The 24,683-nt window shown below is 45.1% G+C and overlaps 1 protein-coding gene and 3 pseudogenes across 1 annotated transcript; 2 read left to right on the forward strand and 2 right to left on the reverse strand.

Annotated features, from left to right (window-relative positions):
• Positions 1–5: 5 nt before the first annotated feature.
• LOC110060894 (ferry endosomal RAB5 effector complex subunit 4-like) lies at positions 6–24,683 on the forward strand. The gene is made up of 14 exons (XM_020767709.2): positions 6–192; positions 1,134–1,211; positions 1,426–1,501; positions 1,756–1,800; positions 2,649–2,717; positions 3,214–3,347; positions 3,504–3,551; positions 3,744–3,807; positions 4,306–4,404; positions 4,766–4,902; positions 5,643–5,727; positions 6,304–6,324; positions 23,327–23,372; positions 23,904–24,683. The coding sequence occupies exons 1-14, from the start codon at positions 121–123 to the stop codon at positions 23,998–24,000; spliced, it is 1,071 nt and encodes a 356-aa protein (XP_020623368.1). The 5' UTR covers positions 6–120; the 3' UTR covers positions 24,001–24,683.
• Positions 9,158–9,889, reverse strand: LOC149116915 (uncharacterized; annotated as a pseudogene).
• On the reverse strand, positions 11,905–13,144 carry LOC149116916 (uncharacterized; annotated as a pseudogene).
• LOC149116917 (uncharacterized) lies at positions 13,363–17,168 on the forward strand (annotated as a pseudogene).

Raw genomic sequence — 24,683 nt, forward strand, 5'->3', positions numbered from 1 at the left:
GCGCCAGCAATATACTGCACTTTGCACAGCAGTAACACAGAGAAAAACAATATGGCGAACGGAGGAGTTACGGAAGAACACAAACATTTGTAAAGTCGTGTGAGTCAGAGTGTTCTTTTAATGATGCAGACAAGAGCTGTCGTGGTTAAAAAAGATGAAAACGGGAAAAGAGTTTATGAGCTACGTGAATCGGTAGGAGGCAGTTCAGAAAATATACAGAATAACAAGAAGCTGAAGTCATGTCCTAATATTATTGGTACTTGATATAATTTCCAGCCCAGTAATATTTAGTTTAGGAGTGATTTAAACACAGTTGCATTCTTTTCTCAGCAGTGAAGGTTTTTAAGTGTACAGCGTACAGGGAGGCAAAGTTGAGACACATATTGGTGCGTTGCGAGGAGGGGAGGGCACATATAAAGACGTGAATGATTCTAGTAAATCCAGGAATCTGGTGAATTAACTTCCGGCATATTCCATACCAAAATGTTGCCACAGATACATGTTCATGGCCTTCATGGCCTTTATTGCCTTAAACCTATGCCCCCTGTCACAAACAAGCTACATGCAGAACCTTTATCACTATCATAGTCAAACATATGCTAACTAGTCTAACTAAACCAATATCTTACAAAGTCATTTCCAAGTTTCAATTCTTCTTATAGAACCCTGGGTAAAGAAGCCTATTCTAGACTAAATTATTTATATTCTAACCACTTTCCTGGTAAACTATACCCTAATCTAGACCACAGCTGCGAGATTTCTACTAAACCCTACCGTCCATACTTATCCATCACAAAAATGGAGCTTTTTGAAAATGCTCTTTAAACTGTCCAGAGGAATTTGAAAATGCTGGCTTTGCGTCTTAGTGTAGACGGAAAACATTTTGAAAATGGAGCTTTTCAAAAATGATGATAGGTTTTCCTCAAATACAAAATGACTGGTGATTGTTGCATTTTTAAATTCCTCCAGCATAGTGTGGATGGAAAACATTTGATGCATTTTCAAATTTCTCTAGTTTAGTGTGGACATGGCCTTAATTGGTCAAATATGAGACATAACTTGAGACATTCCTCACATCCCAGCAATTACTGCCTATACCACATCTGTGTATCTTTGCATTGTTTTCATTGTAGTTTGAATGCCCACCACTAGATGAAAATAGCATTGCTGTAAAGGTCAAGGCATGTGGCTTGTCTCCACATCATAGCAAGGTAATATCATCTGCTAATAACATTTTTGCAACTAACTTTAGCATGCATTTCCTTGGATAGCTCAGAGCTGCACAAGTTAAGACAGATAGAACTTCTCTCTATCTATGTAAGACACACATGAAATTTATACTTTTCACCTGAATACTGTTCTCTTGAGGGTTTTTCATGTCATAGAGGAGTAAATTTACATAATTTGCATTCAATTCTATTTTAGATTTTAGAGGAGTTCAGCCTGGTAAGCAAGAAGGAACACCCATTTGGATGGGAAATATCAGGGATTGTGACAAATGGTATACTTTATTCAGTTATCTTGAGCACAATTGATTTACTGACATTGTCTACATGAGTATCATTTGTCAGAATTTTAATGTGCCTCTAGATACTGCCTAAAATAGGTAACTTTATTTCTATTATGCAGATATCAGCATTTCTTGAACTGATTTACAATCCATTAAGAAATCATGACTCTGTAGTAAATTTGGTGCTCATTAGCAGTGTAGTATCTTCGGTGTGGGTTTTTTAGGTTAGTTTTTCTTTCTCTTAGTTGGATCAGCTGTTACCAGAGTCAGCATTGGAGATGAGGTAGCAGGTGGGTGAAGCTGTAAGTACTTGTGTTCTCAGTATACCAGAATTTAAAAGATGTAAGATCTTGGACCAATCTTTGAGCAAAATCTTTGAAGATCCCTAGGGATCTAGGGATCTTGTTCAAGATCTTTGAAGATCCTGGCAGGAATTGCAAAGACCCTTATTGGTGTGAAAAACACTAGACAAGTAAGAACATACCTGTACATGTATGACACTTTAAAACTAAAGTTTTACCTAGAACTTACTAGGGTCTCAAAGACACTTGACCAAGATCTTTATGGGTCTTGATAAGATCTTCAATATGATCCTCAAGAAAGGTTTCTCACCTTCAGTAATTTCTATCAAGTTTTAGTATTAATCTACAAGCAGTTACACTTGTCTGCTCACTATCTATTTAAAACAAATAGGTTCCATGTTACTGGCATCTGTTTAGTAATAGATCACAGATGAAGTCAAAATGTGGTAAGAACAAAAAGTTGCACACATGGCACGAGCTGTGTGTTACTGATGTCCTTACCAAGGAAAACACATGTTTTTAACAAGGAGAAACACTCCTTTATTGTAATATCAATTAAAAGTAAAAATAAATAAAAAATAGATATATGTTAACCTTTATTTACCCACGGCAGTGTTTATAGCAAAAGTGCTAGTGGGGCCAAGCAAACAACTGAAAAAATTCAAAAAATTGAGAATCCCAACTGGCTGGAGGCAAACCAGTTGGCTATTTAAAAGCTCTCTTTGCTTTGCTGGCACTACTTCTGCATTTCTATGAAGTTATAGAAACATGGCGTCTTGCGTGCTCATTTTCACAGAATGTTTTCATATTCCGTTGTGTGCTCCATTTATACACAGGACTGCTTCCATTGGATTCAGCATCATCTGGATGTGCAAACTTCTGTGTGTTATCTCAATATGATGTTGGTGAGCATTGCTGTTAGATAACTGGCCATGTAGCTTATAGTTACTCAGTTATGAGTGAATCAGAATACCAAACGTTCCAAGTATCTTTTTCTCAACATTTTTTTTGTTAGACTATCCATTCACTCCAAGTGGGGGCTAACTATGATTTGCTCATATATCTGTAATCATGGTAAATAATTTATTTCATTTTTTTTTACCATGTCATAGACAATACAGCCAATCAGAATACAGGAAAGCTGTATGCTGGGCAGTATTACACCCACTGCATTGATTGTTTCTGTATTTTCTATGGCACGATATAATCATGCAATGTTTTCTTGTGGCATACTACTGTCACTTTGTGTGTATAGTGAAAAAATATAAGTAACTCATCATGGGATATTGCATGCTATAGCACTCAAACGCATTGTATAACTTATCTGAAAGTCAAAGAATTTAAAATAACTCTCACCCAAAGTCCCATAATTTGCTCCTGACCATTTCATTTTACTTTTAGCAAGAAAACCTGAGAAAGTGGATCACATAGATGCTGCAGGGTGTATTGGTGATGTTGTAAAAGCATACACTGCATTGCATTATCAGGCCAGAGTGTGTTGTGGAGAGACTATATTGATATTTAATGGTGCCTCAGTAAGTACTTAAATATTTCAAAAGAGATAGTGACCTTGACATTTTGAAAATTTTGGTCAGTGTAGCTCAGGTGTAGCTGATTCAAGTTCACACCAATCACAGCTGTTAAATATTAAATATTAATGATTATTATTATTATTATATTATTTGTTTCAGTCAAGTGGTGTAATGGCAATACAACTTGCTCATATTTGGGGTGCTAAGGTATGGCTGATTTCTTTAAGACAGGCAGCTATAAATTGATATGATTTCAATTCAAGAATGGTATTATTAATTAATACTGACCATCTTTAGTTAACAATAAAGTAAAAACATTGTATTTTTATCATTAGTTATTTTATATAAGTGTAAATGATATGTTAATGTACACCATTGATAAAACAATAAAATTTACAGGTACTTGCAACAGCATCATCAGAGGAAGAAGTTATTTACCTACAAAGTCTTCAATCACCAGTCGGTAGGGCAATCTTAATTCATTACCTTTGGGATAGAGTAACACTTTCCTACAGTAGTGTTTCATGGAATTTAACAACAAGAACAACACAGGTTTTACACATAAGAACATGGCATGGCCAATGCTGCAATGGTTGACCACTATCTGAATTTGTTTCATGGAAGCACCGAGTTCAATTCCTCAACGACACTTTTAAATAGCTTTCGGTTTGCCTCTGGCCAATTGAGATTCAACCCCACTAAGGGCCTTTGGGCTACAAATACTGCCAAGGGTAATTAAAGTTACTATTATTTTATTATTATTAGTGGCATGGAATGGTAAGTGCAGATTAGTTTTAATTGCACTGCAAGTTTTGTGTTGTGCTGTTTTAATACGCTCTTAAAATACAAGCTTGGCTTTAGCAAGTACAGATCAGATTCATTCCAGCACCTTTAGAGAGAAGTAATTTGAGTCCACGAGAATTCTTCAGTAACAACTAAAGGTCATTCTGTAATGTTGCAGCAAATGTCATAGACTTGAGGAAAACAAAGAAATCCCTGGTAGATATCTGCATGGATGAAACAGGTGGACTTGGTGTGGATTGCGTTATTGACAATGGAGGTGAGAACTCATTGTCCTCATCATCAGCATTAGTGTCACCATTATTTCCTTTTTCTCATGTGGGGAGTGATGCAAGAAATCACCTCCCTCTTTCAATCCCTGTCATGTGCAGACAGGTATTTGCCATAACTGAAGTATAATTAGAGGCAATGTGTTTGCATCAAATTGACACAAAAGATGACATTAGTTTACTTTAATATACTGCTTGAGATTCTTCATTCTATCATTTATTAGCTTCTCATAGGTCTGCAATATGTGCGAAGAGCAGCAGCTACTTAGCCCTCTGTAAACATTGCACGCATTTGATGTTAGCAAATACAAAATCTAAGTTAACAGATAGTTGCTTTCTCTTGTTATGCAGTTCTTCATCAAGATCATGATGTCAAAGCAAAAGGGGAGATTTCTGTGACTGGTACAAATCCTCTGCCATCCAAACATGATGTTATCTGTTGCCTTGCAGTGGCCGGACGATGGATCACTTCTCTTCAAGATCTGCAGGTCAGTTCTGTTTTAGGAAAGTTTTTCAACAGACAAGTGTAAAACTGACTACAGATCAAACATGGTGAGAGTGTGTAGATGGTACCACGTGGATAATTTGTGAGTGACACTTGAAAGAAAATAGAGTGTTTATGCATGACACTTGAAAGGTTTTCGGGTTATACGTGACATGTGAAAAGAAATAGAGTGATTGTGCGTGACAAGTTCAGGTAATGTACGCAAGTTCTGGGGACAAGATTGGTGCAGAGTACTGACTTATGAAAGGAAGGAGAGACATTTTGTGTGACACTTGATGTGAGGAAAAAGCTTGAAACTGAAGAAAAGACTTAAAAGATGTTCATGTGATGATTAGGTGAGCAAATGAATAGTGAAGGGATGATGTGGTTAAAATGTGAAATGAAATTGAGGGAATTTGTGAAAAATTCAGGTAATTGTAAAACTAGTAAAAGTACCTCTTGGTGAATTAGAACGAGCTATATTTCTTGATTATTCCACTCCATTGTTTCACATAACATTTTCATCTGTTGCAACACTTCATATAATCAGTTGTATTACGGTTGATGAAAGTTATTGTTTTCTGGTTTGTGTAAATTCTTGGAATATTGGTTTTCTACATGGCTGGCAACGGTTGATCAAGTTTTTCTTCAAATTGGCTTTATCAGTATTATCTATCACTATGCCTATCTATCACATATTTCTTACAGTTAGCAAGTTATATTCTTCGTTTTCTCTCAATATAGCTTGACCCCCCTGATTCTCAGATACTTTACCTTAAGGGAGCATCAGTCAGTTTTCTCTTTGAACATTCCTGGACTTTGTCACGAGGTAAGGTCTCGCATGCAATCTTCACGTTCATTTTGTTTAATTGTTTAAAGCAGGAAATGTTTTTTTTTTCAACAGAACAGGAACTACATCATTGAAATTGGTTGATCTCATTGAACACACCAGATGTTCAGTTTTTCAGTCAGTTGAACAATGAAATAGTGTATTTACAATGAAAAGAATATATAGTTTATTTTTTAGGTTAGTTCTTATTTATTTATCAAATTGTTTTATTTATTTATTTATTTATTTATTTATTTATGAACTAAAAGTAATATAAATTGAAATAAGTTATGGAGAAAAAGTGGCAAGGTGACAGAAAGAAGCCACAAAGCTTATGTTTGATTGGGCATCCCCAGTTAATCTAAAGCAAGTTACATACAAGCTAGAATAGTTATTTTACTTGGCGTAAAGCCGATAAATGATAGAGACAGTAGTTAATAGCAGTAGAGTATAGAGAATAGTTATATACTAGAGGCCCTACAAGACATATAAATGATTTTACAGCAGATATAGGACTTTACTACTCGGCCTCAAATCTTAGTGTTTGATAACGTTTCATCCTTGTTCTTTCTTCAGGTCAGCAGGGACGATACTTACGTATCCTTTCACCAGAAAATCACATACCACTTGTACTGTTTGCGGGTATTCGAAAACAGTACCATGGTTTAGAATTCTGTTGAAGTTCTTCAGGAGTACAGGGACAAATCGCTCCTCACTGCCTTGAACAGGGTGTATAATTTTTATGTAAAGCTGCCGTAGACTTGGTCTGAACTGTCCTAAACAGGGTATGCTTTTACTTTTGGTGTCGTTCAATATGGTTCATACAATACCAAGATCTTCTTCACTTTCACCGAGATCTTCTCTTGACAATACTCATTAATCCGAGTCCGGACACATTTGGCAATATTTAGTGGGTCGCCAACCAGGATCAAACAATGTTTAGGATAAGAAAACATTTGTATGGTTATTAGCAACCTATAATTCCACTCAGTTCTTTGTACTAAACAGAGTTCTAGAATACAGGGTTTATGCTCCACACGGGGTATGTATTTAGGGTTTTCTTTGTCTTAAACAGGGTCAAAGTTTTAAACCTGCGGTGACCCCCCTACACCAAACATTTACATGGATCAAGCCAATCCCTCGGGACTAATTGGTCACTGAAAAATTGGGTGTAAGGCTCTAGTTTTCGTACGTTCATCTTTTCCCCCCAGGTTTTAGCTTTTTCCTCGATCGACCTATGAAGGAAAATACGCACAGCTGCTTGACTAACAGGAATTTTAACAGACGGCGCTGAAAGGTGATTTTTACGATAACTGCAGAAATTCTCACGCGCTCATTGGCTAATTTTTATGATCAATAAGCGGACAGACACATGAATTTATAATGTATGCGATGTGGCTATCGCCTCATGAATCCACAGCTACTTTGACAATGTTATGACGAAATTCAAGTAGTATATAGCGAATTCGACAAATACCATTTCGCAGAGGGGGCTTTATTTTACCTTATCGCAGCCCCCACATTCAAGTCTGGCCCTCTCAGGCTCGGGCCGGATGAAGCTGGGGGCTGCGAAACGGTTAAATGCAGCCCCCTCTTTGAAATAGTATTTGTCAAATTCCCTATATACTACTCACAACAAAGGAGTGTGAAATATTAGAAACGCGCGAGCCCGCTGTAATACCACCTGAGTCGCGATGTATAGAGCGCCAAACAAGTGCGGGTGGCTGAAGCGGGGCCGGAAAGAAAGCTGCGGAAAGTGCTGTTACGGGGCGTACTGCAGCCAGCACAACTACCAGCTGAAAAAAGGAATGAAAAAGCCAGAGCCCTGCAGAGAATGCGAAGTCAGACTGCTGTGCGACTACCGGCTCTGCAAGCGCTGCAGCGGGGGCGTGCAAGCGCGTTTTTTATTCGCCCCGGTGCGCTGTAAAACCATCCAAGCTTCCCGGCTTTGCTTAATCCAGCGTCTTTGAATTCATTGAAACACGGAAACCCATCGTCCAGGCTTCTGACGAAATGCTCTGCAAAAGGGAGCAGGTTTTCTTCTTGCTTGAGTTCGTCGCGAAGCTGTTCGTAAGACTCAAGACTTGGATGCCACATGTGCCATTTATTTACCATGCCTTTCACACCTTTTAAAAGAAACCCGTTCAAGAATTTCGGGTATTCAGGGTCGTCTTCTCTTTCAATCCCTTCGAACGCATCTTGAATGTCGTCTTTGATTTTTCTTGCAACCCGTTCCCAGTTTGTGGTTTCTTTCATCGCCTCTCTCAGCTGGCGCCACTTGTTTAGTTCTGCTCTGTCTTCTTCGTCGTTTTCACAAAGAGCCCCGATTTCTTCTCTCATTACGTCTGCGAAGAAACACATCATTTTTCTGATCTTTTTTATCTCATCACCGTCGGTTTGCGGGTTGTTTCTCCTTTCAACCTGCAACTTGTAGAGCTCTTGATACGATGACGGAACTTGCTTGTAACTCGCCATGAGTTCACTTAACCGCCGCTCTGTTCAAATGCCTCGACCCACCAGTTTGAGAAATGTAACTGGGGTTATACCGCAAGGAGCCATGTCTTCCAATGGACTTTCCGAGGCCATTCAAAACCTCCCTCCGGAGCTTCGTGAGATGATTCTCAAAGAGTACATAGCGAGAAAAATAAAGGAAAAAAAGGAAATGGGCTGGGACGAGGTACATGACGACTTAAAAGAAGCACCCATCTGCGAAAAACGATCAAGAATTGTAAAGGTCATGTTTTGCCGTAAATGCAACTCTTGCGGCCTAAAAGGACTTTGTTATGAGTGTTATAAAAATAGAGAAAAACATTATCTTGGCTACCCCGTGTATGACGAGAACTACTACGCCGAAATCTTTCAGAAATTTTACTGAGCTGTGACGATATTTACAACCGGGCGAATTACATTTAAAAATCCATGGCGGCATTTGCATACCAAAAAAACATGCTTGTAAGTGTTCACTTGATTGCGTTTCTCGTGAATGAATATTTCACGCGTGAGTGGCAGAGACAAGTGCGAGATATTACACGCGAAGTTGTTGAATGCTTTCATGACGCGGTTTCGGTTGAGGTGACACAGCTTCCCGTTGCAAATTCCTGAAGGCTTCAGTTTAAGCTCGTTGCATTCCTCTTGGCTTCAGTTGAAGCGATCAGGAATTTTCAAAGCCACCAGGAATGTTGAAGTCAAAAGGAATTTTACAGGCGGATTTCTATTTTTTGTCCACAGTTTGTTAGAATAAGGTATTTCTTCTCGGCCTGGCCAATAAAAATGGCACTTTTCACCTTTTTTCCAGGAAAAATTGGGCACGAAACGCGGTACAACAAAGAGACTTGACTAGAGCGATAAAAAGAAACAGCTGATCGGGGGGTTTTCCCTATTTCGTGCATGATTGCGTCAGTGAGTAACCTTCTCGAAAGTTCAAGGCTATTTACGTGGCATGCCAAATAGCACAATCAACTGTTTTTGACAAGACAAAGAGAGAGTTTTGTGCTTTTTCCCTCGAAATTTAGTTCAAAGCGGGAGGTTTCGTGATTTTTTTTATCATTTCCGCTTCAAGTCTGCCACGGATGTCTTTCTCAAGTTTTTGGACATCAACATCAGAAAGCTTTCTCGTTGATGGTTGGCGAAGCATCCTTGCCCGGACCTGATCTTTCAGAAAATTATATTGCTGAAACTCCGAAAGGATAGTGTCAAACTCGTGGGAAGACACCTCGTTGTTGTTCAAAGCATTCGAGAGAAGTCTGTTGACGGTGTCGCACTTGGCAATGGCGAGTGTGGTGATCTCTTGATGCTTCTTGATCTTCGAGTCGAGCTTTTTGCCGGAGAGAATCATCGCAGACGAAACGAGAGCGAAGCACCCACCGGTGCCGCCAAGAGGAACGGCAGCCGGCAAGCCAACCACAGACAGAGCAGAGCCAAAACTCGCGCTGGAAAACGCTGCCGAGAGAACGCTGGAGCCGGCGGCGCCCCAATTAACGAACTTTCTCGCACGTTTGTATTTTTTCGCGATGAGGCGATAGTGGTCGACCTCGGGGGCCAATGTGTTGGAAATCTTGTTCACCTTCTGCAAGCGGAAATTTTGTGAAGGCTCTGCCGCCACCACCGGATATAGTGGCTCGGCAGGCGGCGGGCTTGGTGGCAACAGATTTGCCGAAGACATTCCGTATATAAAGAAATTTAATTTAACTCTAATTCGAAAAGAAGCGGCAGGCCTTTGAAATCAAAGAGTTCGCCATTTTCATCCTTCACTTTTAAGGTGATGCTGTTTATGAACTTGTCTGTAGAAGCGTCACGGAAAATGTTTTGCGATGAGTCCATGTTATAGCTGACTTTTTCATAAGGCTTTGCTTTCACGTCAACCTTGGCAAGAAGGTCTGACTTCTTTCCATTCAAAAAGTTTTTTGTCGAGTCGATGAGATCGCAGTCGATGAAGTAGAAACTCGGGCTGTTAAGCTTTTTGATATATTCTTCTTTCCTCATATCTCTCCCGATTCCAAGAAAATTGGCCAAACTGTTATCAACGGAAACTTCTTTCGCTTGCTTAGTGTTGAGCGCATTACCAGCGACGGTTGTAATTTTAAGAACAGAATTGGGGTTATGCGTTTTTAAGACCAATTTCCCCTTTTTCCTGTAATGTTCAAAACTGGATTGTAGTTCTTTTACGATGCTCTCGACATTGTAATGGCCTTCAGGCAATGATGCAATCACATCGTAGGTTCCTTTGAAAAAAATTCTGCCAACACGACCCAGATTATGCCACGAGTTGAAAAAAGAACAACTCAAAAGTCTGGCATAGCTTGCTCCTGGGAGCGGTTCTTCAAAATAGATGGTCTCGCCGTTCTGTTGCGTGACAAGAGTGAGAACAACCATTTTTATATTCAACAAATAAATTATGTTCAAAATACATGGCGAATGTGTGGAAAGATCCAAACATTGCGATAGAAGCCTGATTTGCCAAGGCAAACGCATGGAGAGATTTTGTGGGACATTTCCCCAAGGCCGATAGATCTCGTTTCATTGCTCAGAGGAGTACCGACGGAAAAAACGTAACGGAAGAAATATTTTTCAAACAGGGTCCAGGCTCGCTTCAAAGCGTCTTCGGCTCAGACAAAAAATATTGGAGCGAGGAAATGAAAAAGACGCTCGGTTTGGAAGACAAGCACTCGGGAGCCATTGGAGGTTTTCCTTACCAGCTGGCGCCGCTTGGTTCGAAAGTTTCCTTGCCCATCCCTGCCGTACCTTTCGACGGGAAAGCGCAAAGTTTGAAAAAAATATTTGACGCCCCAATCCAAATATACGTCACACCTGACCAACATTTCACAACGAAATTACGAGAAATATTTGAAGACACAAAACTCAGGCACACGTCGGCAGTCGAATCAAAATGCTGGCTGGGAAGCCCTGACATGAAATATTGGCCGCAGCAGCTCAACTTCGTGGTTTTCTGCGCGACACAGGGGTGCGGAGTTTCTCGCGAAATCTTTGCCAGCGGGATGGATCTCCCCCCGCAGATAAGAGCTTTTTACAAATTCCACGTGTACTTCACGGTCAGGCAGATTTTGTACCAGCTTGGAGGAATCCAGAGCATGAGCACTTTGCCCAGAGACCCGCCGTTCAACCAATACAATAATCATTACGACGTCGCTTCATACAAAAGGATATGCGGCGAGTTCGGCATTGCCCCCTCAAGCGATTTCCGCTTCACACACGGGGAAAACCACAGTCTGCGAAGCGTTTACGTGTACGCGTCAGGCGCGGGCCCGTTGAAAACCGACTATAAATACCCAGAATGGAACAAATTCAGCGATGAAGGCGGCAAAGCAATAAATGGGGACTTGATCGATTACATCGAGCCGGGGGCCGCTTCTGATGCTTAAGCAGACTGGTTCGCGCCCAACACCGCGAACGGTTTGACGCAGGCAGGCTTGTCGAGAATCAACCCACCCAACAGCCACCTGTCTAACCCGATACACAAAGCCGCAACACCTGAATCGGGGCGTGTGGTTCCACCCCACAGGAAACCAGCTTCGTCCGAAACTCAGCAAGCGCAGCCACTGGTACAAAAAATTGAGCCCGAGGCTGCAGACAAAACGCCGCAACACGAAATTAACAAAACGGCGGTAATTGTCGGTGTTGTTGGATTTTCGGGGTTGCTGTTCATAGCTTGGCGCTAAGCTAACGCCGCTTCTTAAAATATTTTTCGAACAAAAAGGCCACTGCGGCAAGAATGAGAAGCCAGGTGGGCTCAGCCAGAAACCCAACAACTTGGCCGGCGCCTTTGAACAGGAAGCTCACGATCGAGCCAATCAGCCCGGGCAGCAGAGAGCCTAGTTCCGCAGCAATATCTTTGAGGCTTTTCCCCAAAGCTTTCCCACGGCTTTCAAACCTCTGGTGAGGACCCCGATGAGAGTGCCGATTGTGCTCCCGGCGGCGAGAAGAATGGCGGTCAACGTAACGCCATATTTTTTGAAGATCTCCTTCACCCTTTCCAAGAGAGGCCGCCCCCTTTCCCTTTCCGCGATCTGAGTTTGCAAACGGGCGATCTCCTCGTTTCTTTCTGCAACTCTGCCTTCTGCGGCTTCTTTTTCAGAGGGCGAGGCATTCTCATCTTGGATGATCGCCTGGTGTTCGTCGTTTTTGCGCTGCAGCTCACTTTCCTGCTCTTTCAGGTCGTCCAACAGTTTTATTTGGTTGAGCCTTTCTTCCATGGCGCTTGTTTCACTTTCTTTTGCTGCGAGGCTGGCCCTGAGTCTGTCAACTTTGGCTTGTTCCTTTTCTCTGTTTATTGCTTTTTTTGTAAGCGAGTCCAAAGCTTTTTTCTTGTTTTCCAGATCGGTTTGATAGTTCTTTTTCAGTTGTTTGAGCCTACGCAGCTCTGCTTCACTAGAAAGATTCGAACCATATTTATCCTGAAGAGCATGAATCTGAGTATCAGTTTGCGGGATTTTTTGTCTAAAGGCTTCCACTTCTTTCTTTTCTTCTTCTCTTTGTGAAGAGAGCGTTTCCGCCTGTTGAAGTTGGATTTCAGCCTCTCTCAGTCTTTGGCGCTGTTCTCTGATGGTGTCACGGTCTTCCGTAATGATGTCTTCAGCTCTTTGCCCAAGAGCTGATTTGTTCGAGTCTGTGAAACTTTTTAGTAACCCTTCACCGCCAAGCTTGAAAATTTTATACTCACCCCCCGGGGGTCAAATGAAACGATCTCAGATTGATTTCCTTTTTTGCTGAAACCAATTGGGCCCAATTTTTTGAGGTCTACCTTCAGGAACAATCTTCTGATTTTTTCTTTTGCCCTTTCAAGCATGTCGGGTTTGTCATCGGTATGTACGAAATAACCGAGCAAAGAGGTTTCTTCCTGATAAGAAGTGTCAGGCGAGCCGGACCGCTCGTGAGGAAAAGTACTCATTTCCGTTTGTTCGCCCCCGTGGTAGGGGTCGCCAGGTTGGTACAGAGTGGACGCCGTGCCCGCCTGAAAAGGATGCGTTGTGTCAGCCTGTTCTTCGCCTTCATCAGAGCCGTGGTCGAGCCGTTTGTCAAGGTCCGGGTCTCCGTAACCAAATTCGCTACCGCCTTCCGCCATAGCGATATCTGAAGCCTGTTATTTTTAAATTAGAAAATTATCGCCGGCGTATATACAATGTCAGTTCCAGAGAACCTTCGCACGACGTACAGCAAAAAAACATTACAAGGCATGCAGGCCGAGCGCACGGTCAAGCGGATCACCTTTTCCCGCACTGAAGCCAACCCCGGCGATACTCTGTACGTTTACGTTCCCAAGCTGAACGCGAACGAGGTTCTGGTGCCAGGATCGCTTGCGCTTGTGTTTAACATCGACCTTTCTGGAGGGCACGCCAACAACTTCCTTGTCCAGAACGTCACACAAGCGCTTGTTGACAGGCTGCACGTGACGTTTGGAGGCACTCGCCTGCATAACACGGTCGGCTACGGCATCTACAAAATCTTTGAAGACCTTTTCCTTTCGCAGGAAGAAAGAGACAACAGGATCCTCGAAGGGATTCAGAGTGAGAAACTATGGAAGATCCGCTCAGGCACGGGAGACAAGAAAACCACAGGCGTCGACGCTGAACGAGGTGTACGGGAGCAAGTACCGGATCAGGCTGGACCATCAGATCTTAACCGACCACGGCGTTTTCTACCCCCAGGCCCTTTACAAAAACCTCACGTTCGAAATAACCCTGGCTGAAGCTGCACATGTGGTCAACGGCTCAGATACAACCCAGCTGAAATACAAGCTGACCAACATCCAGCTCGAGTACGATATGATCCGCAGCAAGACTCTGGCAGATGAGGTGCATAGTGTTTACTCTAGCGGAAAGGAGTTCACCTATGACCACGTGTTGCGTTCCCAAGTGGTGACCTTCAAAAAGGACACCGACACGAGGAAGAACATCAAAATCGATGCTCAATACAGGTTGCTAAAAGGCCTCCTGCTACTGTTCATAGAGCCGTATGCTGATGGCGCCAGAGATTCAGAAAAATACGTCTTCCCGGATCTGACGAAAGTCAGCGTCACGACCAACGGCTCGCCAAACATGATTTACAACAACGGCATTGAAGACAAGGACATGTGGGAAGAGGCCCAACGCTTCTTCGTTAAGGAAAAAAATAAAACCGAGCGCATGGATGTGACAAAGTTTTACACCAGAGACAATTTCGGGCTTCTGATTGATATGCGCTCCATGGCGACCAAGAAATTCATGGAAGTGGCAAGCGCATTGTGAACAGTACGGACGGGGTCCAGCTGGAAATCGAGAGGAAAGCCAAAGGCTTAGGCAACGTGAACTGCCACGTATTTGTCATCGCCGACTCCCAGTTCAACATTATGGAAAGACAGCTGGAATCTGTACAGAATTAATAGCGCTGCAAACGGCAAAACCTTTCTCCAGTCGGAAGACATGGACCCAAGCAAGATACCCTTCAACGCTCTCATCGTGGGGCCGACCAATTCAGGCAAATCGAGGTTTGTTGTGGACCAGCCCTACGGCCCTTTCCACGGAAAGTTTGACTACATCGTTCTCATCTGCCCGACGTTCACGCACAACAAGACCTACCACCGGCTTGGCGAAAACGATCCGAGAATGGATGTGATAGTCTGCGAGCAGCACGACGTGGAAACGTGGTTGAAGCTCGTGAGATGGCTTTCCGAGGGCACGAACACGCTCATAATCCTCGACCACTGCACGCCCTCAAAAGATGTGAAAGGGCGCACAGGCAAGCTGGTCAATCTCGCCTTTTCCGCGTGGGATATGGGCATCAGCATGTGGGCGCTGACCCAGAAGTTGACCGGAATAACCGCTTCCTTCTGTGAGAACGTTGCGGCGATGGTACTCTTTTACACCCCCTCAGCCAGGACAACGAAAGCCATCTTCGACGATTACGCCGGTGAGCTCTCCCCCGATGAGTACAGAGGATTGATTTCAAAGCTAAAAGAGCGAAAGTTCTCTTATCTTATGTTTGCCCTTCACCACCCATACGGGGTAAAGTTATTTGAAAAAATGCGAGCTGCATATAACCTTGCACAATCTCTGCAGAAGACACCTTAGATGTTATGAACCTTACGGAAACGGAGCCTGCGGCGTCTAGTGGTCTCGCAGGCGGCCTTGTTCCAACTGCCCCCGACATTCCTGCTCTTCGCGAGCAGCTGGCCGTGCTCGTGTCCACAGGCAAAGCCAAAGAGGCTATCGGGGTGCAGCTGACCCACGAGCAGGTGAAGAGTCTGAGCGACAAAGATGTCGAGAAGTACACCAAATGCTATGAGGCGTACGTGGGCTCAAAGACAACGGAAAGCCTGATCGACACCTTCATTTTTCTTGCAACCAAAGCGGTCGGAATGGTCGTCAAAATCAAAGACATCGAGGCTTACCAAGAAGACTTCAGAAATGACTACATCTTGAACAAAGAGCTCTCTAATCTGGCTGGCAACCTTGCTTTGAAGTGCGGCCGGTTTCTTGCCGTTGCCAACGCGGCGCTGATCACCACAAAACATATTGATTTTAGTCCACAGTTCACAAAGCCGAGGCACCCTTCTCGCGATGAACAAGGCTATCTGCTTGAGGGCGTTGATGAAGTACCCGTCTTGCTGACAAATTGTTAATAAAGGCTGAGGTCTTCCTGACAAATGCTGACGTCTTGTGGACAAATTGTTAACAATTAAACTTTTTTCATTTGCTTATAATACGGTTCGCTTCAATGTCAACCGAACAATCCGAGAGTGCGTCTGCCGCCGTCACCGCGCCTCAGGTAGAGACCAAGGCAGCGCCTGCTGTCATCACTGCGCCTCAGGTAGAGACGAAGGCAGCGCCTGCCGCCGATATCACACAGGAAGCGACGACTCCTACTGCAACCACGTAGCGCAAGAAAGACCCCAAGCGTGTGGCTGCCAGGAAACTTTCTGCTGAAAAAAGACGGCTTGCCTGAGAAGAACAGAAGAAAGCGTTCGCCGAGGCTTATTACGCAGAAAAGCAAGTAGAAGCCGCCACAGCGGCCCCAGATACAAAAGAAAAAAGCCCAAATAGCGGCAGCCTCAGCGCCAACCAATGGATTGCTATTGGCGGCTTTGGCGTTTCCCTTCTCGGGATCTATTACAAGCGTGAAGAGCTCATGGCAATGGCCAAGCCCGTGTTCGACAAATTCAAAATGCCGAAGGCCACGCCGGAGCCCGCTCCTAAGCCTGCGAGTGTCAAGCCAAAACCTGCTCGCAATACACGGCCAAGAGGTTTAAAAAAAATAATTTAAAGGTTTGCGCGTGATTCATATCAACATGCTCACAGTTGATCCTGCCAAGTTTCCCGTCTGTTTCTTTAACCTTTTTGCTATCTCGAGTGTGTTGTACGACTTAAACCGAAACGTCATTCTCGCGACCGTCGATCTTTTTAATACAGGATTTTACGGCGAGGTTGGAGAACAAGAAGAAGAGGCGTTTTGTGCCAAGTGCGCAGAAAAAGACGCGGGGAAAACAGATTAACTTTTTTTTTTAAACTATCGCTCTTTCCTTATATCAAGCGCGCCATGTCCGACAACAAGCTTGTCAAGACCATCATTGACGCCGCAACTCTCACGGGATTAGCCGCGGGCATCGGCTGCCCCGCGAAAAAGGTTGTAAAAAAGAATTTCACTTCCGATCCCAGCAGCAGCTTCATGAATTACATGAAGTTCACCGTTGTCGTCGCGGGCAGCATTGCGCTAAAAGGGTACCTTGAGGCCCAGAAAATCCTCCCCGCCAGCATTTGAAAAAATCTTCCGATAAAATATACCATGGCGAGCATCGCTATCATGATTGGCGGGGCTGTGTTGAACGCCACGGCTTTTATCGGCGGCAATTATCTGGCGAGGGCGCTCAGGGGGGGGGGCAGAAAAGCCGCTTTTGAAGAAAAAAGTGCCACGACAAGGCTCTCGAAGATTATCAAGCCGCTTACGCCAAATACACGTGCGACCGAACACACCTTCTCGACTGGATCGCGACCAATGCACAAACAAAAGAGCAGGCCAAGCAGAACATGACCAACACGGACTACGCCTTCAAACTCTACAACCACGCGCATCCTGACGAACAGATGGTGCCCCCCAAGGAGCCAATGTTCTTAGATTTCTATCAGCCGAGCGAGCAGCAGAATAACGGCAAACTTGCGTTCATGGGCGCCGGGGCGCTCGCTCTGGGCTACGCGGCCTTCCTGTTCCTTTAAACTTTTTTACGCCTTACTTATATGGACGCAAAACTCGCAAAGATTTACTACAGCCCTGGCGGCTACTGGAAAGGCATAGCAGCGATGAAAAAATTGGCCGAGGCTGCCAAGGTACCTGAAGAAGCCGCAAAAAAGTGGCTGAACAGGCAAGCGCTCTGGCAGATAAACCTCCCCGCGCCCAAGCGGATTCCTCGGCTGAAATTCGACGTTCCCATGCCCAACAGGGTCCATCAGGCTGACCTTTTTCTGCCGCACGACAAACTCCCTCGCGGCCGCAAAGTTTTCAAATATGCGTTGACTGTTGTCGACGTGGCCAGCCACTTCAAAGACGCCGAACCCCTGACTTCGAAAAATTCTGATGAGGTCACCCTGGCCTTTCAGAAGATTTCCAACCGCTCGCCTCTCGAATGGCCCGAAATGCTGCAGGTTGACCCCGGGCGCGAATTCATGGGCGCCTTCACCAAAGAGATGGACAAGCACCAAACCTTTATCCACCACGGGCGCGTTAACATTCACCGCGACCAGGCCATTGTTGAACGTTTTAACCGCACTCTGGCTGAGCAATTGTTCTGGCAGCAGTACGCCAAAGAGATTTTTCTCCCTGAGGGCAAGCGGTCCACTGCCTGGGTGAAAAGACTTCCTGAAGTTCTTTCGGCTCTGAACAACTAGGTCACAAGCCTTATCGGCAAGAAACCCGCCGTCGCCATCAAAGAAAAAGCTGTTTACGCAAGGCCGTCGACACCTTACACGAGGCCTGTTGGAAAAAGCGAAAAAATCCTCCCCTCTCTTGTCCAAGTTCGTTATCTCTACCAGCCCAGCGAGCTTGAAGGGGGCGTGCAAAGAGCCACGGATCCAATCTGGTCTTTGAAACTTTTTAACGTTGAAAGATCTTTCATGAAACCGGATCAGCCCGTTCTCTACTATCTGCGTGACAGACCCAAGCGCGGTTTCGTGCGTGAAGAGCTGGTGGTTGTCCCTCCGAACACTACTCTTCCTCCCGCTGACGTGAACTAAACTAGGTGTGATATTCGATTGGTTTGGTGTGTATCCCGTCGGGCAGCAGCCACCACTTGTCGTAATACGTGCTTAGACCCAGCTTCTCCTGCTCATATGTGACCATATTCCCGTCCTGCATCCTGAAACCTCGGTTTGTGGCCATGTCCCTGCTTTCTTCCAACGCTCTCTTCAACCGCTCCCAAGTCAGCTCGGTCTGCATTTTCGACATCCCCTTCGTGCTGAACTTCTTTTTTTCACCCACCTCCCCTTTGTCGGCGAAATAGCACTTCGAGCTGAGCGCGATCATCCGGCTGCCCTCAAACTCAACTTTGAAGAGGCCTGGCGTCCGACCGCTCCACTTGTCCTAAGCCAGCCATTTTCTTTTTTCCGCTTCAAATTCCGCCTTCATCTCTGGTCGGATAACTTCCTCGAGCCTCTCACCCGAGATCGCCATGTACTTGCTGTCCGTGTCCATCCGGATCAGCTCGAAATCTCTTCTGTCAACATACTTGTCGAGAAAGTCGGAGTAAAATTCCAGCATCCGCAGCTTCGCCAGCTGGTAGACGGCGATTCTGATCTGGAACGACCGCCTGATCGTGATCTGAGGCTTGCGGCTTTCCAGCTCGTAGGCCTCCCGGATCTCGTCAAGGTCTTTGAAATACGCACTCCGCAGCGCTCTGTCGACAACCTTCTCGTCTTTCGTGAATATCACATTCGTTTGCCGCTCCAGCACTTCGATCAGCTTCCCGTAAGCGCTGTTTCCGAGCAGTTTGAACACTTCAGTGAGCAGCGCCTTGCTTCTGTCTACGTCTCCTGTCCGGTGCACCTCTGTCACCTGCTCCACGAACCAGGTGAAGATCTTTCCCGGTTCGTAGTCGATTGTTCTAGAAACCTTTGTGATAACCACCCCATGGTTCACGTACCACCGCAGCAGAGGGGCGTACACCAGCATGCGTTCTGCGGACAGCACCTCCATAAGTTTTTTTCCGTCTTCGCGCTTTCTGCCCGTTTTTGCCAAGTACTCTTTCATGTGTTCCGGCACAGCTTCGGCGGGAACCCTTTCGTTGTAAAAGAAAGGGCACATCTCCTCAAACTTTGGCCACAAGCGCTTTGGGATCTCAATGTCCACTTCGGCGAAACTGAACCACTCCCCGGCTTTCAACCGGCCAATCAAAACTTTGGCCGCTTCCTCTTGGCGGTCATCGGTATAGTACTTGACCCTTTCCTTCCCGCATGACATTTCTCTCAGCATGGTCGAGAGATAGAGAGCAGTGGCGTTGAAACCGAGAATCTTTTTGCACAGACGCGGTTCTTCGAACTGAGGCGACCTTATCCGCGTCACACCGGCCTCATGCCGTCTTCTGAAAACAGGGCTCGGCCCGCCAACAACCGCCCTTTTGAGCATTTTGTAAGCCTCTCTGCCAGGACTGTAAAGGTCTGCGCCGCTCTCTATTGCCCCTCGGAGCAAATAATGGAAACTAACCCCTGGCAGGCTCACTGTGTCTTTCAGAATGTCGATTCCTCTCTCTGTGTAGAAACTTTTCATCTTTTCCAGCGCCTCGAGGCCGGGAGCGACATCAAGATTGTTGTAATAGTGCAGCCACTCCGCGAAGATACGCATCCCCTTTTCTTTAACAGCCGCTTGCACTCCTACCACTCCTTCCTCGTCAGAACGTATCCGCCCTTCAGCTTCGAATACCAGGCTTCGTATTCTGGGAGCCCAGGGAAATCCAGCTTTTCAGCCACGTCAAACCATTCGTAAGGGAACCAAGATTTCTCGGACTCAGTTCCGTAGGCTTTCACCCATTTCGCGTAGCTCGTGCCCGGGCCAACATAGTTGATGATATCGAGGAAACGGGCCCCACAGGTGAGCAGGAACATGGTTTTGTTCCCCTTCTTGGCCACTTTGACTTTTTTTGCTACTTCGGCGAGAGTGCTGGCGAAGTGGTTCTTGATGAGATTCAGGTCGTATGTGCCTGAGTTGAAGCCCACGACAGGGACCTGGTTGCACCATTCATTAATCTTTTGCTGCTGGTCTTTTGTCAGCAGGTGCATGTCTTCTGGCACAAACTCCGCGCACACCTGGTCCTGGATGTTTTTCTCGCGTCTCTCCAGCTCTTTCAGAAACTTGCGGACCAACTCCACGGGGTTTCTTTCGCAGATATGGGTGGGCGCTCCTCTTTCAAGAGTGTCCCCGACGCTCACAGAGATCAGCACGTGCACGCTTTCTATCGTTAACGCGCCTGTCGGCTCTTTCCGATAATTTTTGTCGCCATACGCCTCGAAATTGTACAAGATCGCGTGTGGGTAAGGTTTCGTTTGCTTCCTCGGGAATTCTCCCTTGAGAGGCCCAACTTCGCAAGACCAGGCCTCAATAACTTTGTAGCTGCTGTTTCGCAGAAATGCGGAATGGTTCGCTCTGGCTTGGTACAGTTGTTCGGCTGTTTTACCGTTTGTTATGACCTCCTGTCGGTTTGGATAACATTTTGGGCATCCGTGGAAGGGGCAGCCGTGGTATTGGAATACCGCCCTCGTTTTGTAGTGGTACCCGTCGACAGGAAAAGACTTCATTTTCCCGCCTTCTCGGGGAAGCCATCTCTCGCACCCGTGCCCGCACATCGCGTGGTGGATGTGTATACCCCGTCGCTTTGCTTCTCGCTCCAGCCACAAAATCGCTTGCACCGACGCTGAGCCTTTTTGGTACATCACTCTCTCGAAAGCAGTCTCCGGGGCTTCCACTTTTGTCCGAGGGCAATGGATCACCATTTCTCCCGCGCTGCAGATCTCATGATGGCGGTTCAGATTGGAAGCTTGTGTGAATCTCTGCCCGCAATGGGTGCATGCATAGGTTTTTGCCAGCTTCTTGATGTGTTTTATCAAGAAAGCATGGCCTTCGTAGACACCTATCGTCAAAACATTTTTGATTTTGGGGTTCGGGTTTCTTCTTAGGTGCCAAACCACTTCTCCGTCTCAAAGACGCTCTGGCTCGTAGACACGTTTTCCGAGCCAAGATGAGACGGGCGAGCCCTCATTCACATGCGCTTCCACCTTGTCGAGCTCGTCCAGAGACGTTTTTCCGAAGTTTTCTGGAATGGTCTTTAGTTTGTAGAAACTGTGGGCCAGTCTTCGGGCTTCTTTTGTGCAATGATCTGTGCGTGCCCCTCGGTGCACTGCGATGCTCCGCCATAGGCACAGGTTGTCGTTGTACGTGTCCAATGCCACCATCTCCCGGCTATGCGTAAGGTTGTACAGCCAGTCAGGCAATGGCCCTGTTCCCACCAACGGCTGCCTGTCGAGCACAACTTTCACGTCAACGTTGAAAAAGCCTTCGAAAGCCCACTTCGTGTTGGGCCTTTCAACTCTTTCGTTGTCGAGACGCTCTTCTTCCCGCGTGTTAAGCCATTTTTCTGCGTCTTCTTGTTTGTTATACCACTGTGAGCCCTTGGGGTTCGAATAGTACACGATTACCGTTCCGTCCTCAATGTTCCGCAACTGGTACCCGAAAACGTGTCGAAGATAGAATGACGTGCTTACTCTTTCGCGTATCTTTGCCATAAACTCTGGCATGAGGTTTCTCCCCAGACGCCTGATGAAGCGCCATCTAATGAAACGCCGGCCTGTGATCTCTTCCCCTTCTTTCTCTGCATCGTCGAACAGATCTTGAATCTCGTTCTGGTAGTCTGTCACTGTTCGAACTCTCCGCGCAGGGAAGGGGTCGTACTCCCTCAGAAGCGCTTGCACTCCTCTTTGCCTTCTTTGGCGTGGTGCGGCTCTTGGCTGGTAAGGCTTCGGATGAAGAGGCTTTTGCAGACGCACCTGCGTTTCTTGAGAAATTGGTTCGTTCAGCACGTTCTGGACAACCTTTCTTACCGCTGGCGGGCTTTCTGCAAGAAGCTCATCGAAATAACGCAATACCGCGGGGTCAATGTTTGCGAGTTCTTCTTCCAGTCTTTCTTGAATGCTGGAAGACAGGGCTCCTTTGAATATAACACAGGTCACCTTTCTCTAACTGGCGGGTTTCTTTCTTGCAGCTCGAGCAAAACACGCTGAAAATCTTTTTTTGCTTTTTCTTTTTTGCGGTAAAGCCTCATTTTTACCGTGTTTCCCCCGCACTGGCTGCAGAGACGGTAGTCGCACAGAAGCCCGACTCCGCATTCTCTGCAGGGCTCTGGCTTTTTCATTCCTTTTTTCAGCTGGTAGTTGTGCTGGCCACAGTACGCCCCGTAACAGCGCTTTCCGCAGCTTTCTTTCTGGCCCCGCTTCAGCTACCCGCACTTGTTTGGCGTTCTATACATCGCGACTCGGGCGGTATTACAGCGGGCTCGCGCATTTCTAATATTTTACACTCCTTTGTTGTGAGTAGTATATAGGGAATTCGACAAATACTATTTCAAAGAGGGGGCTGCATTTAACCGTTTCGCAGCCCCCAGCTTCATCCGGCCCGAGCCTGAGAGGGCCGGACTTGAATGTGGGGGCTGCGATAAGGTAAAATAAAGCCGCCTCTGCGAAATGGTATTTGTCGAATTCCCTATGTACTACTATTCACGATTAATAACAGGACAGACGCATGAAAAACTGACGTCAATTCGTTAAATTGTCCATTTTTCTGAAAACTCCAAGACAGACTTTACATACCTGGGGCCCGTTTCTCGAAAACCCCGGAAACTTTTCGGGCCCGTAAAGCCAGTTTTTGTTCATCTGTATCTAAAACTGGAGAAGTGTATACGCCTGAAACTTGATGTATAAAGGGAACTTCTGTTCACAGTGAGAAGATGTGAATAAAACAGCTCTGTAACCATAAGGTTCGAGATTTTGCTATGGCGTTCCGGTTGTGAAAACTTTTCGGGACCTTCGAGAAATGGGCTCCTGGGCAGTTAATTTTCTTCTTTAACTTACCAAAGATATCCTCTGTGACATCATGGATAAATTGTCCAACTCAGTCATAAGGTGAGAAGAAAACACTGTTATAACCGTGATTAATTTTCATAGATAATAGAAATGTTCCAAATTGTAAGAAAGTTTGCTTCTTGGTTTGCAGCTGATTGAAATATAACATGAAGGGCTCAAAGAAAGGTATAGAAAAACCAAGGTTACCTTACGCAAAAAATGTGCATTTTGTTCAAATACGAAAAAAGCAGTGTTTTATCTGTTTTGTTGCGTTTTTCTTCCTTTCCCGGTATACCCTTATGTACCCAAATTCTTTACTACCGCCTGTTTACCGGCGAATTGGCCGCATGCGCAAAGGCAACATCAGTGAATTGGGTGCAGGCGCAAAAGAACATCAGTGACACGTTGGGCTATCGTCTCGTGTGCCACGTTTTTGTTCTTGCCACATTTTGACGTCTTCTGTGATCTATTACTGAACAGACGCCCGGCAACGTGGAATCTATTTGTTAAACGTTCGCGGGCATATACTGCGCCGTTCAGAAGGCTGGAATATGATGCTTTAATAAGTTGTATTTCTGTGTTATCTTTCAGGCCGGTCATTCACCATACTGTATCTCTGGAAGATGCTTGTGACACGCTGCAGCAACTGTCTCAGCATACAGTTGGAAAGATTGTTGTCAGGATGTGAATAGAACATTTTACCCCTTGGAAATAAACATAGCACTTTTCTTTTCTTAGCCGTGGATTGCGCTGCAATCGGGTAAACTATCACTGAAAAACATTAGTTTCGCAGCGGCATCATGTTCGGTGTAATTTATCAAACACGAAAGACCGTGTTTGACCACATTTGCAAACACCGAGAAGAGAGTTGAAAATATGACGCGCAGTGGAGTATTTTTGACGAACTTCGAGGTGTTTAGAAATGTAGTCAAACATGGTCTTTCGTGTTTGATATATTACTTCCCAATCCAAGCTAAAAATAAGGAGCAAACGGAGAAATAAAGTCGTAAAAATCTGTGCTAATTAAGATCAGATATCCAAACTCCGTTCAGGTCATGATTTCCTGTTTTTGCATTCATTGTACACCCAGTCCTCTCAAATCATCAAACTGTTTAAACATGAGTTTGAGAAGTGCTATGAACTAACATTTTTTGCTATCTCGAGCAACAACTTAGGACAATCCTTAGGAATAAGTTCGGACTTGTTCGTATAAAAGTGGTCGGAGTACCTGAAAAAGTCGTCATTGTTTATAAAACAAAATAGTGATTATGATTCAGAGTTCCTTGGAAATATGGAACTTCTTAACATTCAGAGAAGAAATGTCAAATCACCGCGTGCTTCAAATATAATATAAAACTGAGTGGCATTAAA

Source organism: Orbicella faveolata, unplaced genomic scaffold (genome assembly GCF_042242905.1).
Source record: "Orbicella faveolata isolate gen_17 unplaced genomic scaffold, um_ofav_v1 contig_12, whole genome shotgun sequence".
NCBI classification, from domain to species: domain Eukaryota; kingdom Metazoa; phylum Cnidaria; class Anthozoa; order Scleractinia; family Merulinidae; genus Orbicella; species Orbicella faveolata.